At 39.8% G+C, this 13,304-nt stretch overlaps 3 protein-coding genes across 3 annotated transcripts; 1 reads left to right on the top strand and 2 right to left on the bottom strand.

Annotated features, from left to right (window-relative positions):
* Positions 1-281: 281 nt before the first annotated feature.
* On the top strand, positions 282-3,322 carry LOC110911805 (pentatricopeptide repeat-containing protein At5g04780, mitochondrial). Its single transcript, XM_022156453.2, has one exon. It carries the CDS (start codon positions 324-326, stop codon positions 3,126-3,128), a length of 2,805 nt encoding a protein of 934 aa, XP_022012145.1. The 5' UTR covers positions 282-323; the 3' UTR covers positions 3,129-3,322.
* A 264-nt stretch (positions 3,323-3,586) lies between these two features.
* Positions 3,587-12,525, bottom strand: LOC110911806 (MACPF domain-containing protein NSL1). Its single transcript, XM_022156454.2, has 7 exons — positions 11,680-12,525; positions 9,973-10,211; positions 9,691-9,892; positions 9,457-9,540; positions 6,035-6,218; positions 5,037-5,203; positions 3,587-4,401 (listed from the first exon to the last, which is right to left on the bottom strand). The coding sequence occupies exons 1-7, from the start codon at positions 11,950-11,952 to the stop codon at positions 3,715-3,717; spliced, it is 1,836 nt and encodes a 611-aa protein (XP_022012146.1). The 5' UTR covers positions 11,953-12,525; the 3' UTR covers positions 3,587-3,714.
* Positions 12,526-12,746: 221 nt separating this feature from the next.
* On the bottom strand, positions 12,747-13,277 carry LOC110913826. The gene has a single exon (XM_022158645.1). The coding sequence runs from the start codon at positions 13,275-13,277 to the stop codon at positions 12,747-12,749; it is 531 nt and encodes a 176-aa protein (XP_022014337.1).
* Between the last annotated feature and the right edge of the window lie 27 nt (positions 13,278-13,304).

Genomic DNA, 13,304 nt, shown 5'->3' on the forward strand with positions numbered 1-13,304 from the left:
TTATCCATTCATGGTCACTCTATTGATAGAGAGTAGAGACCGACAATACGGAAATAAAAATTTATAAAACACAACTTGTATACCGTACCGATTATATCAGTATGACACCAACTTGGTATCAATAACACAAAAATACCGAATATATCAAAACAGACAAGTATCAAAACCATAAACTATAAAATCAAATACCGGTACCAACACCTATGTTATTCGATCGGTAATTTCACGCATTTGTAAATTTTGATTGTTTTATTGTATAGGAGAGTTGAATACAAGTATAAAACACCCATGAACTTCACCGATTAACTATATGGACCCGACCCATGTCTCTTCGGCGATTATTTTCCCACAATTTTCACCTTCAACCACAATTCAAACTCAATAAACCCATAATTTTCACTAAATCCATCCAAGCTCTTGCAATAATCACCGAAAATTCATCAACCACAACTAAATTAAACTTAACCCACGATGTCGAATGGACACCCGGCTCGATTTCGTACTCGAAACTCCTCTCTCAATGCTGCAAAACTCAGTCTTTGAACCCCGGGTTACAGATTCACACCCATTTGATCAAATTAGGATTGAATCATGATCCAAAATGTAGAAACCATTTGATCAATTTGTACTCAAAATGCCGGGTTTTTGTCGGTGCACGCCAGCTGCTCGACGAAAGTCCTGAACCAGATTTGGTTAGTTGGTCCGCGTTGATATCGGGTTATGTGTTGAACGGGTTTGGGGAAGAGGCTATTTCGGGTTTTAGGGAGATGCACGCGTTGGGAATTAGGTGTAACGAGTTTACTTTCCCGAGTGTGCTCAAGGCGTGTTCGATGAAGAAGGATATTGTTGGGGGAAAGCAGATACATGGGGTTGTGGTGGTGACGGGTTTTGAGTCGGATGTTTTCGTTGCGAATACGTTGGTGGTTGTGTACGCGAAATGTGGCGAGTTTTTGGATTCGCGGAGGCTTTTTGATCAGATTCCGGAGAGGAATATTGTTTCTTGGAACGCTTTGTTTTCTTGTTACACGCAGGGTGATTTTTTCGAAAAAGCGATTGAATTGTTTCGAGATATGGTTGGTAGTGGGTTAAGGCCGGATGAGTTTAGTTTATCGACTATAATTAACGCTTGCACGGGTTTACGCGATATAAACGAAGGAAGAAAAATTCACGGGTATTTGATGAAACACGGGTACAGTTCCGACCCCTTTTCGTGTAACGCGCTTGTGGATATGTACTCTAAAGTCGGAGATTTCGAAGACGCTAAAACCGTCTTTGACCAGATCAAAAACCCCGATATCGTTTCTTGGAATGCGGTTATTGCCGGATGTGTTCTTCATGAATACAATGATACGGCTTTGGAGTTATCGCTAAATATGAGACGGTCCGGAACAAAACTGAATATGTTTACGTTTTCTAGCATTCTTAAAGCTTGCTCCGGGTTAGGTCTTCAAGATTTAGGTCAACAGTTTCACGCCGTTTTGATAAAGTCCAACATCGAATTGGATCCATTTTTGTGTTGTGGGCTTATAGACATATATTCTAAATGCGGTCAGATGGAAGACGCTACACGGGTATATAACATGATGCCAGAAAAAGAATTGATTGCGTTTAACGCGCTGTTATGTGGACACTCGCATAACGACAATGATATCGAAGCTTTAGCACTTTTTGTAGAGGAATATGGAGACGGTATAGGATTTAACGAGACTACGTTACTTGCAATCCTTAATGCCGCAGCTAGTTTGCAAGTTGTTAATGTAACCGAACAGATTCATGGACTTTCGTTAAGAACAGGGTTCCAATCGGACCCGTTTGTGATAAACAGTCTCATTGACTCTTATGCAAAAGGCGGTAGTGTGGAAAAAGCAAGAAAGGTGTTCGATGAATCGCCTATTGCTGACTTGGCGACTTTTACGTCGTTAATATCCGCGTATGCTTATTCGGGACAAGGTGAAGAAGCGATAAAGCTCTACTTAAAAATGCAAGATTTGGAGCTTAAACCAGATTCGTTTATTTGTAGTTCGCTTCTAAATACGTCAGCTAGTCTATCGGCTTATGAACAAGGTAAACAAATCCATGTTCATACGCTGAAATTTGGACTTTTATCGGACACGTTTACTGCGAACTCGTTAGTCAACATGTATGCTAGATGTGGAAGTATAGACGATGCGACTCGCGCGTTCTCCGAGGTACCCGAAAAGGGTATAGTGTCGTGGTCGGCGATGATCGGAGGATTTGCTCAACACGGGCATGGAAAAGAAGCGCTTTCGTTATTTGACGACATGTTAAAAGACGGTATTGCCCCTAATAACGTCACCCTAGTAAGCGTCCTATGTGCATGTAACCATGCTGGGCTAGTGACTCAAGCAAAACAATACTTCGAATCAATGGAGGATGTGTTTGGAATTAAACCGACCCAAGAGCATTACGCCTGCATGATCGATATTCTCGGTCGTGCGGGGAAGTTACATGAAGCGATGGATCTTGTAAATAAGATGCCGTTTGAGGCTAATGCTTCTGTTTGGGGGGCGCTTCTCGGTGCTGCGAAAACGCATAAAAACGTTGACCTTGGTCAAATCGCGGCCCAGAAACTCATGCTTCTTGATCCTGAGAAATCAGGAACACACGTACTTCTAGCGAATATTTACGCGTCAGCCGGTTTATGGGAAAACGTTGCGGATATACGGAGACTGATGAAAGATAGTAAGGTCAAAAAGGAGCCCGGAATGAGTTGGCTCGAAGTCAAAGATCGGGTATACACGTTCATCGTAGGAGATAGAAGCCATTCGAGGACGAAACAAATCTATGAAAAACTTGACGAATTGATGGAGTTAGTTGGTAAAGAAGGGTATGTACCGGTTTTAGAAATCGATCTACACAATGTTAAAACAAGTGAAAAGGAGCTTCTTTTATCGTACCATAGTGAGAAACTAGCTGTTGCGTTCGCGCTCATAGCAACCCCTACACGAGCTCCGATCCGGGTCAAAAAGAACCTTAGAGTTTGCGTAGATTGTCACACATTTCTTAAATTTGTCAGTAAAGTTGTCGCAAGAGAGATAATTGTCCGAGACATCAACCGGTTCCACCATTTCAGAGACGGCTTGTGTTCTTGTGGCGATTATTGGTAAACTTTTCACAAGCGAAACAAGCTTTGGATAAAATTTTACCTGCGTCTGCGGTTAGTTTTTTTTTTTTTTTTTTTTTTTTTGAACGGTGTCTGCGGTTAGTTAAGGTGTGAGAAGAGCTATTTTTCCTTGAAATTTTGTTTACAAATATTTATTTGCCATTAATGGTGCATAATGATAAGGATTACTCTATTTGATATCAGAATTGCAACTATATATACAAGTTAAGAGGGGCAAACACAGTGGGTTGGCTAACGGGTCAAAATAGATCGAGGTTAAGTGTTAAACCAAAAGTTAAAACCCATGAATCAGGTCTGGAATTCGGGTTAAACACTAGTTACTGGGTCAAATGCGATTGCTTTTTCTAGTAAACTGAATTTTACACATTTTCTTTATTTGATCTGTTAGGAATTAGGATATAATAACCTACATCGACCCATCGACAAGTAAGCGTGTGGAAACAGTTGATAATTTGAATCTCCAATTAACATAACTGAGATACAAAATGTACAGTTGATAATACAGCATGTACAAAGGATGATTAATAATAATAATAATACAAACAATACCTAATCCTTAAAATGTTGTGTCACATAAACATAGAATCCTCAGACATTATTGTCAACAGAGAATACTTAACTTTCACTCTAATTCTACCACCCTCCACACATAACTTCGCTCCGCTGACCACCCAGTACCCCGGCGGGTCTTCCGGGCCCCTCACCATTTCCCGAGTATCAACAAACGACGACATTTTCGGTGTTCGTAAAGGCGGGCCATCAGGATATATAGCCGAATTCAATTCCACCTTTACGGGCTTCGGTTCAGGTGCAGTAAGCCCCATACTAAACGGTGTGCTCATTAACGTTGACATAAGTCCCGACTTCCGCGAGTGCATGGATGGCCCGTCCCATTCTGACCGTCGGATCTTTGCAGACGCAACCATCGAGTATCCTAACCGAAGAAAGAGAGTCTTTTTTAAGCCCAGACCTTTGACTTCGAACCAAGCTTTGGTGACGATGAAAGCGGAGTCGTCAATGCGGGTCTCAGTGTACTCGACCGGGAGAGTGCAGACCTGGGAGAATATGCTCCATTTGACGGGTTCTAGATAGCCTTTTCCGATCGGCTCGTCGCTAGGTTTATAGGTGAAATCGTCAGTGAGTTCAAGCAGTTTAGGAATCGAAGATAGGTGTTGCAGATGGATGGCTAGCCGATCACTCTTCCGTCCTTCTAAGTATAACCGTACCCCAGTCACTGGCCTGTTCTCAGAATCGACCTGTAAAAAGTCAAAATAGATTTAAGCGAAATCGGGTTGGTTTAGTTAAGGGGTGTTCAAAAAGCTCGTTGCTCGAGGCTCGCTCAAAAAAAGCTCGTTTTGTAATCAAGCTGAGCTCGAGCCAGTGGTGCTCGGCTCGTGCCTCGACTTGTGGCTCGGCTCGATGGATCGACTTGATGGCTCGGCTCTATGGTTCGACTCGTATGTATGTGTGGGTGTGCATATATATATTTTAGAAATGTGTGAATTTTTTTATTTATGTTTTTATGTTATCAATATCTGTAAAAAAATATAACGAGCCGGCTCGATTCAGCTCGATCTGACTCGAAGTTTTTACGAGCCGAGCTTGACTTTTCAGCTGGAAAAAATAATCAAGCTGAGTGAACTGGCTCGTTTAAGTTCGAGCTCGAGCCCAGCCTGCCTTGGCTCGATTACAGCCCTAGTTTAGGCTGGCCCGACCCACAAACCTTATTTTTGTCCACTTTTTAAATTTTATCAATGTTTAACCCCTTAAAAAGGGTTGGCTTTCGATCTATTTGACATGTTTCTTTTCTAGTTAAGTATTTTAGCTTAACCTGTGTGACGCGTTAGATATTAAACATAAACTTTGGTAATGAAAATAGGCAATATTTGACCTTGGTGGTGTTGACATAGAGGCGAGGACCCAAGAAAGTGAACTGAAGCGAAGGAGATGGGGTTTTCTTGCGTCTAGGAGCGAGCGGAAGATCACCGTATGCCGGGGCCCATTGTCGTGGCAATTGGAACTCTAAAAATTGTTCAAGCTCCTCGATTGGTGGTTTGTCTGCAAAATATGAAGCAAGTTACAAGGCAAGTTTTAACGAAGCCCCTCTACTTTCTTGACAATCAACATTACTTTTACTACACCCGTGTAGAATAGTAAGTAACTCTACAAGCCCAAAGTAGGGGTGTAGCTAGGGCTGCAAACGAACTGAACATTCGGCGAATAGTTCGTGAACCATTCAGTGAGAAGTTCTTGTGTTCGTTCGTTTAATAAAATGAACGAGAACACAAACAAGAAATTCCGTTCGTTAAGTTAAAATGAACGAACATGAACAGAGGCCGCGTTCGTTCATTTATGTTCGTGAACGTGTTCGTTTATGTTTGTTTGTGTTCGATAGTTCATTAGTGTTTTTCGTTTTTATATTTTATTTAAAGACTTCAAAATTTCGACAAATAAAATATTTAATAAGTATCAGTGTATTATATATTATGTTCATGAATGCTTGTTTGTGTTCGTTTGTTTCCATTTTTGTTCATAAACATTAGTTTGTGTTTATGAACGCTTGTTTGCATTCGTTGCCTAAAATTAACAAATAAACACGAATACATTCATATGCTTAACGAACGAACACAAACATAAAATCTCGTTCGGTAAGTGTTCATGAATAGTTCGTGAACACACATATTTCCTTAACAAACGAACACGAACAAGGTCTTGTTCGTGTTCGTTTGGTTCGTTTGCAGCCCTAGGTGTAGCTAGGCTGAGCTTTTAGAGAGCCAATCTCGAGTAGCTCACTAGCGGCTCGGTGACTCCTTTACACCCTAGCCACAACTGCAGACTAGATCAACTTAAAACCGTCATAGAAGTTCATGATGCAAGAAGCATACTTACATCTAAGGTACAAATTGATGGCGTGGCTTAAAAATCCACTACCACGAACACCGCTTAAAAGTGCAACGATTGGAATAAAGGACATAGAAATGACGTTTGGTGCTTGCGAAACAGTCGAAAGCCAACTTTTGTGGCTTTGACCTTTATCAATACCTCCTCGGCGAACATGAATGCTCAATAGATCCTAAGGGACGAAAATAAAATGCCAATAGATTAACATCACTATTTAAAAGTATTAAAAATTATAAAAAAAAGGCGGCCAAAAAATAGGATCATTGTTACGTGTAGAAATGGTAATCAAGAGTTAAGAGCTAAGAATTGGAGAAGAAGAAAGAATCCAGAGAAGAAGGAGATTAATCTCAAATCAATAGCTGTCATACTCATCTCTTTCCAACAGTATTTAACAGATCCTTTTACAATTTACAAGATCAGTCCCTATACTTTGAATTACTGACACACTAGACCCTGGACTATTTATCACATATCAATACTCCCCCCTTAAAAGATTTTTGTCCTCAAAAATCAGAAATGGTAAAAAAAAAAAAGTTTCTAATCAAAAGTATCAAAAGGAAATTGTGAAAATTTTTGTGCTTTACTTTGCAGCTCCAATGATCCAACAAGAATTATTTTCTTCTCACAAAAGCCTACTTCATAAGAGCAGATGTCATGACAATTTGCAGCCCCATTAGATGAACTATATTTCATTCTTTTCTTCGTCCACATGGCTGTGATAATTGACAGACCAACAACCGAATCATATCTAACAATCACTGATGCAAACTCACCCTGCAGTGTTCTATAGTGCACATCCCGTTTTAATGATTTTTTGCCAAACTTTAGAACAATAGGTTGCGCCAAAGCAATTGCTAGTGCAAGAACAACAGAATGCTGAGCTGGACTTAACTCAGATACAAGGAGTGAGATCAAAGGCTCAACACAGCGAGCAGCAGCAATTGTGGATCTGATTCTTGCATTTCCAAAAAGTACACAGCACAACTCAGTAGCATCGCCTTTCAAGTCCATTGAACAATTAGATGAAAGAATTCTGCAAAGAACATCGACTGCATTCATTTCAACATCCGCAACAGCAAGAGCTCCTAATGGATTATCACTCAATAGTCCAACTAGTGCAGCAATAGCAGCATGCTGGTCTTTCTCCAACCCACTATTTAAAAGTTCCACCAATGGTTGAACAGCATGCCTAGCAGAATCTGCATTTCTAATGTGATCAGCACAAAATAGATTCTCTAGTGCTTTGGCCACACTATACCTTGCACCCCTTCCCCCCATTCTTAAAACGGCTATAAGCTGACTCACAGCACCATATGCTGACTCATGTCTCCGTATTTCAGCAGTGCTGAATAAAATCCCTAGTAAATCAGTAGCAGCTTCTTCGGTGGCTTCTTGTGGGCCCAGTGAAAGATACTTTGTTAAAGCTTCCAAAGCACCAGATTCAACCATAACAATCTTATTTGACGAGGAGTCGTTTCCGAGCTGTATTAAAAACCCGAGTGCTAGAAATGGTGCACCAGGTCGATCGGGAATGGGCTTGAGTAAATCAACAAGAGCTGGTATTGCCTTCCTAGAAGTAGCACCAACCCTAATATCATCAACTCTAAACAACCTCTCGAGAGCAACTTGTTCTGGATAAGGAACCAGTGTAGATGTAGCATCAATCAGGCCACTCATTTGAACCTCTGAAACTAGATTGACTGTTTTTGTTGAACCCAAAATTCCCACATTTTGACCCAGTTCCAACCTGATTGGTAGCATGAGAAATGATGGATATTCGTTAAGAATATCAAGGCTAGTTTCTGTCTTGACATCATTGTGAAGGTCATCTACTTCAAGAAATGAATTTCCATTAGGTTTAAGGTGACTATTAGTAGCATCAAAAACTGGTTCATCAAGCATATAATCCACATCAAAATCCTCGATATTGCTTGTTTCACTAATATACTCATGCTTTACAGATGTGGGTTTCAACTTCTGTACAAGAATATCAAACAACTTTTGTCCGTCTTCTTGGCCAACCTGAAGTTGACACTCGCCTACCAGAAAGTTTAATGGGTCATCAACCCTTTCTGTGGGTACATCATCACAAACGTCATCAACTTGATGGTGTTCCAATTGAACATGATGATGTTCCTCTGGCATATCTAAGCCAAGAATCTGCTTAATGTCATCTTTCATTTCGTTTTCTGATCCTCTAACATTATTATCTTTTTCATTTAATGGTTCTTTAAAATCACCTTTCAGTGCGTTAAGTGCAATAAATTGTTCTTTAAAATCACCCTTCAATGCATTGACCTTTTCTTTAGGCATTTCGTCGAGCACCTTGAGGGCATACTCACTATCACCTGAATCTTGACCAATTAATTCTTGAATCTCAACCTCAATTTCAGATTCAACCTCAACACTAGTTTGAATCTCAGTTTCACTATATTCCTTACTAGAATTCGCACCAGAAGATTGTTTCCCTACCTTCTTATATTCTTTATTGCCATCTAAAATGCCAAGAAGATTAACTTGGTTTTTTGCCTTTTCATAAGCCTCATTAAGTGTTTTTGGATTCAAGAACTTAACCCACAATTTAATTTCAGATTTGAGACCTCTCACAAATAGACTTGTAGCATATTCTTCACTTAGAATTACTTTAGTAAGAAGTAAATCAAATGAATCACAATAGTCTTGAAATGAACCTGTTTGTTGTAAGTTCTGAATTTCTTCCATAGCTGATGCAGTATTTAGAATTTTTGTTTCTTGATTCTTGGTTCCGAATAAGCTAGGGCTTCGTTTTCCCCATGTTGGAGATCCTATCCATTCATCCCAACTTCTGTAACCCGTGTAAAGTTCCCAATTAGTTGGTGGTTTTGAATAATCCGGTATGTAGCCACAACAATGACCCCTGCCTTCATATTTCATCCCACCACAAGAACACCTAATAGTTCCACAAACGTGAACTCTGTTCACCCATATCAAACCCCCACATGAGCACAAGAACACCATTCTTGGTTGTTGATTTGTTGAACTGATTCAATATTAGGGAAAAATTGAATCGAATTGAAGCAGAATTGATCGAACAAATGATCAATTCCAGTGAATCGAAATGAAACGGTGTTTGAAACGATCGATTAGATTGAATTTTAACGAATTGAAGTTTGAATCACGAATTGTCCGAAGATCGAACAGCTCTGATACCACTGTTACGTGTAGAAATGGTAATCAAGAGTTAAGAGCTAAGAATTGGAGAAGAAGAAAGAATCCAGAGAAGAAGGAGATTAATCTCAAATCAATAGCTGTCATACTCATCTCTTTCCAACAGTATTTAACAGATCCTTTTACAATTTACAAGATCAGTCCCTATACTTTGAATTACTGACACACTAGACCCTGGACTATTTATCACATATCAATCATACATCCTTCTTAGATCGTGACACGACAGACGGTCTTAGAGAATTCGCGAGTATAGGAGGGAGATCCCAAGCTACGGACCGTTCATCCTGCATTACACCACAACGATTGCAATAAGAAGAAAACTATTATAAAGTTTATTTCTAACTAAACGTGCGCTCAATACAAAACAATTTTTAGGAGAAAATCGCGATAACCACTTGTATGTAGTGCGATCTACTTCTCACTGATGGACATACCTTTTCCTTTAATGATTTATCAAATCCCGAAACAGAAGCTTCAGATTCATGCTTAGAAAATTCATCATCGGCTAATTGCTTTAACAAATTCTGCACTTCTGTTGGCTCAAGATTTGAACTTTGTAGCTGCTTTAGGTAAATTACATCTTTACCCCCCATCTTTACCCCGACAACTATATGAGTACCGTATTTATCGATAAACCTGAGGATACAAGGTTTCTTGGTTTTAGATTTTGCATAATACTACAATAAACGGTTTAGAAATCGAGTAAAAGGTCATACTCAGCGAGAGCCGTAGGATCCCATGAAGACGGCACTTCTTGCTTCACCTTCTCGGATAACGCGATCTGTGTTTTCGCTAACTCGATGTTGTATAATGTAATAAACCAACCATCAAATGCTAGATTTTTTGTCATCGGTGCGTCCTTTTGCCAACATCCTTTGTAACCAAACATCGAATTGAAGAGCCCGGATGGTATCTTACCGGATAATGATAGTTCCTGGTTGAATTGCTCTGACATCTGATATTCATACACACACGCACACATACATATACAAGTATTAGCCTAGCAATGACTTTAGGGATTTAGCTAATTGTCTTGAATTATTAGAATTTAGAACCATACAGATATATCAGTATCGATATTTGATAACTTTGATTGAGGAAACAAGGTCCCGAGATGAGGCAGGAGCATAAAAGCGCACCACTACACATACGCAACTCGCAAGGTATTTATATATATTTTTTAATATTTCTGATACGTTTCTATCATCATGTATCCAAAACTTAGATATAAATAAGCTCCTACACACAATCTTCCCATGTACACGAGGCGCACCCCATACCTGCGCCTAGGTACTGACAAAACAGGTTTTGTCGTGTTTAACAGGTCAGAGACTACACGATTAACACACGTATCAAACATGAATACGACTCGTTTAACTACTTTATACCTCAATTGTATGTTATATGCATAGTCACATGGATTGGGGTACGTTCCGGTACACGGAACGGAAACTGGCACGCGGTTCGTCCATTTCTAAAATCCGGTACGAGGGGGGTAGGTTCATTCAGAACGCCAACTCGGTATGTGGTACGGTGTACCATATAGTCTGGTACATTGTATCATAAACAAACTAATTTTACACTTTTATGAAAAAATCACTAGTTTAGGAAATAAATGTAAACCAATGAAAGATATGGGGTTAAATGGAAAAATTACACAAACTAAATTAAACCTAAATTCCTAACTTCCGCCGTGAACATCCGTAAACTTCCATGGGGAAAAACTTGGACATTCAATAAAAAATTGGATCAATTCCTTCAAAAATTAGTGTGCAAAGCCTATTGGGATTCCAATCTAACGACCTAGAATTAACCGGTACGTGTTTTATTACGATCCCAATCAGCAATTTGATCCATCCGGTACGCGAATTTCATGAACAGAATACGATAATCTAAAAATTCGGAAACTATCAGTTAGAGCGATCCAGATCATGTACCTTGAGCAATCAGTACGATTCTGTACCCGTTTCCAGTACGAACGATCCGGAACGAAGATCGGGGGTAGGTTAGCGTTTCCTGTGACTGTGGTTATATGTACCAAGAAGGAGAAATGATTGAACCTAGCCTCCTAAATTTAATTTTTTTAAAAGAATAAAACTATATGGTGTACTTTTTCTTAAACAGGTCTTATCGTGTCTTAAACAATTCAGGAATTGTCAGCCAGACCTACGTTGTTTGCTGTACACCGAGCCTCCCGCAATCAGAAGCTCAAGGACTTGCGCTTTTTAAAATCCAGACTGATATAGATGCATATTTATGTATGAGCTTAGCATTGACTTTTAAGGTCAAACCTATTATGTATCAGCTCAAAATTCACAAACTTTATACAATTCATAACCACACACACATTATTACTGATATTTGATATCTACTCTAACATACATATATGTATGTATAGTATATATGTCAAACCAATAACTTACTTGATTGAAGGAAAGAACATCTGAATGAAACCGGGTCCGATCACCTTTATCGCACTTAATCGCCGGAGAAACATCGGGAACAACAACACCACCAGGAACCACCAGATCCTTACTTAGGGTTCCACCGAGTTCAATCAGTGTTGACCCGGACGGTCCGGGTTTACACCCGGTTAGCCGGATATCGCAAGTGAGATCATACCCGTACCCGATTACCGACACCGCCTTCTCAGCTGCCGATTGAGGATCAAAGAAATTCGTCTTATAAATCGACATCGAATTTATCGAATTGGTTTCTGGGTTTTGAAATTGAGGATGAATTAGTGGTGGGTTTTGGATAAAGTTTGAAACTTGATGGATAATTTGAAAGATTTGAGGATCAAAGAGGTGGGTCTTGTAAATCTTGATGAACAAATGATGGGTATTGGATAAAGTTTGAGAATTTGCTTCTGGGTTTTGAAATTGAGGATGAATTAGTGATGGATTTTGGATAAAAAGTTTGGAACTTAATGAACTAGTGATGGGTATTGAGTAAAGTTTGAAAATTGATGACTTTTGAAGAACTAGTAATGGGTATGGGATAAAGTTTACAAAATTGAAGAATTTGCTTCTGGGTTTTAATATTGAGGATGAATTAGTGATGGGTATTGGATAAAGTTTGAATCTTGAGGGGGGATGAAGAGGGTTTTTGAGAAAAGTGATTTGGTTGTTGAGATGAAAGTTTATTATTACAGGGGGTTTGAATTGGTGTGGGTTGCTTTGGTGGTTGGTTAATGGTGGGGTTGTGAGTTTGGACAGTGTGAATGGAGGTGGTGAACGATGGCGGCCGAATGGGAGGTGTGGGTGGCTGCCAGGTGGAAATTGAAAAAGGATTAAAGAGTTGACTTTGAAGAGTCAAAGTTTGAATAATGAAATTGGGTGGTAGTTGCACTCTAAAAAGGGTTTTGTTTTCTTAAAGACTAGTGAACTATTTTTTTTTAATATAAAGAGCCAGTAAGAAACTACTGGAGAAACAACAACAAAACAAAAACAAACGGCAAAGCCAAAACGCACCAAAACGGAAAAGGAAATTACAACATATCGGCAATGTCAAAATCTAACCACTTTCCCCACGACGGCGTCTTGAGCTTCGAACGGTTAAAAATCCAGATAAAGGCATCTTCCTTGATCAGGTCCACCGATTTAGAGACCGGAACAAAAATATCTTCAAAAGCTTTCATGTTTCTAGCGATCCAGATCCTCCAAACAGTTGCAAGAAAAATGGAGTAGACCATCTTCTTCCATTTTGCATCTCCCGGTTGACTTGAAAAGAAACCCGCAAGGTCAGAAAGGCAGTGGACGTTAGTTGGGAAACTCACACGCAACCAAGTGCATATGCTCCACCAGATGCTCTTGGCCCACAAACATTTAACAAAAATATGGGCTGGGTCCTCATCGTGTATCCCGCATCTAGGACACAAAGTATCGGATAAGGGTACACCCCAAAGAAGCAGGCCCAATTTCGAAGCAATCTTGTCGAGCAAGGCCCTCCAGGCCAGAACATTAACCTTCGGAGGCACCCATGCGTTCCACCGAAAATCCACTGGTTCAATAACTCCCATATTAGCAGCCTCCTCAAGATCCAATCT

This window comes from Helianthus annuus, chromosome 15 (genome assembly GCF_002127325.2).
Source record: "Helianthus annuus cultivar XRQ/B chromosome 15, HanXRQr2.0-SUNRISE, whole genome shotgun sequence".
Taxonomy (NCBI): domain Eukaryota; kingdom Viridiplantae; phylum Streptophyta; class Magnoliopsida; order Asterales; family Asteraceae; genus Helianthus; species Helianthus annuus.

Coding starts and splice junctions, on each gene's coding strand:
- LOC110911805 (XM_022156453.2), top strand. CDS start 324: ATGTCTCTTCGGCGATTATTTTCCCACAATTTTCACCTTCAACCACAA.
- LOC110911806 (XM_022156454.2), bottom strand. CDS start 11,952: ATGTCGATTTATAAGACGAATTTCTTTGATCCTCAATCGGCAGCTGAG. Junction 9,893..9,972: donor GATCCTACGGCTCTCGCTGA/GTATGACCTTTT, acceptor TTGTATCCTCAG/GTTTATCGATAAATACGGTA. Junction 5,204..6,034: donor CATCAATTTGTACCTTAGAT/GTAAGTATGCTT, acceptor CATATTTTGCAG/ACAAACCACCAATCGAGGAG.
- LOC110913826 (XM_022158645.1), bottom strand. CDS start 13,277: ATGGGAGTTATTGAACCAGTGGATTTTCGGTGGAACGCATGGGTGCCT.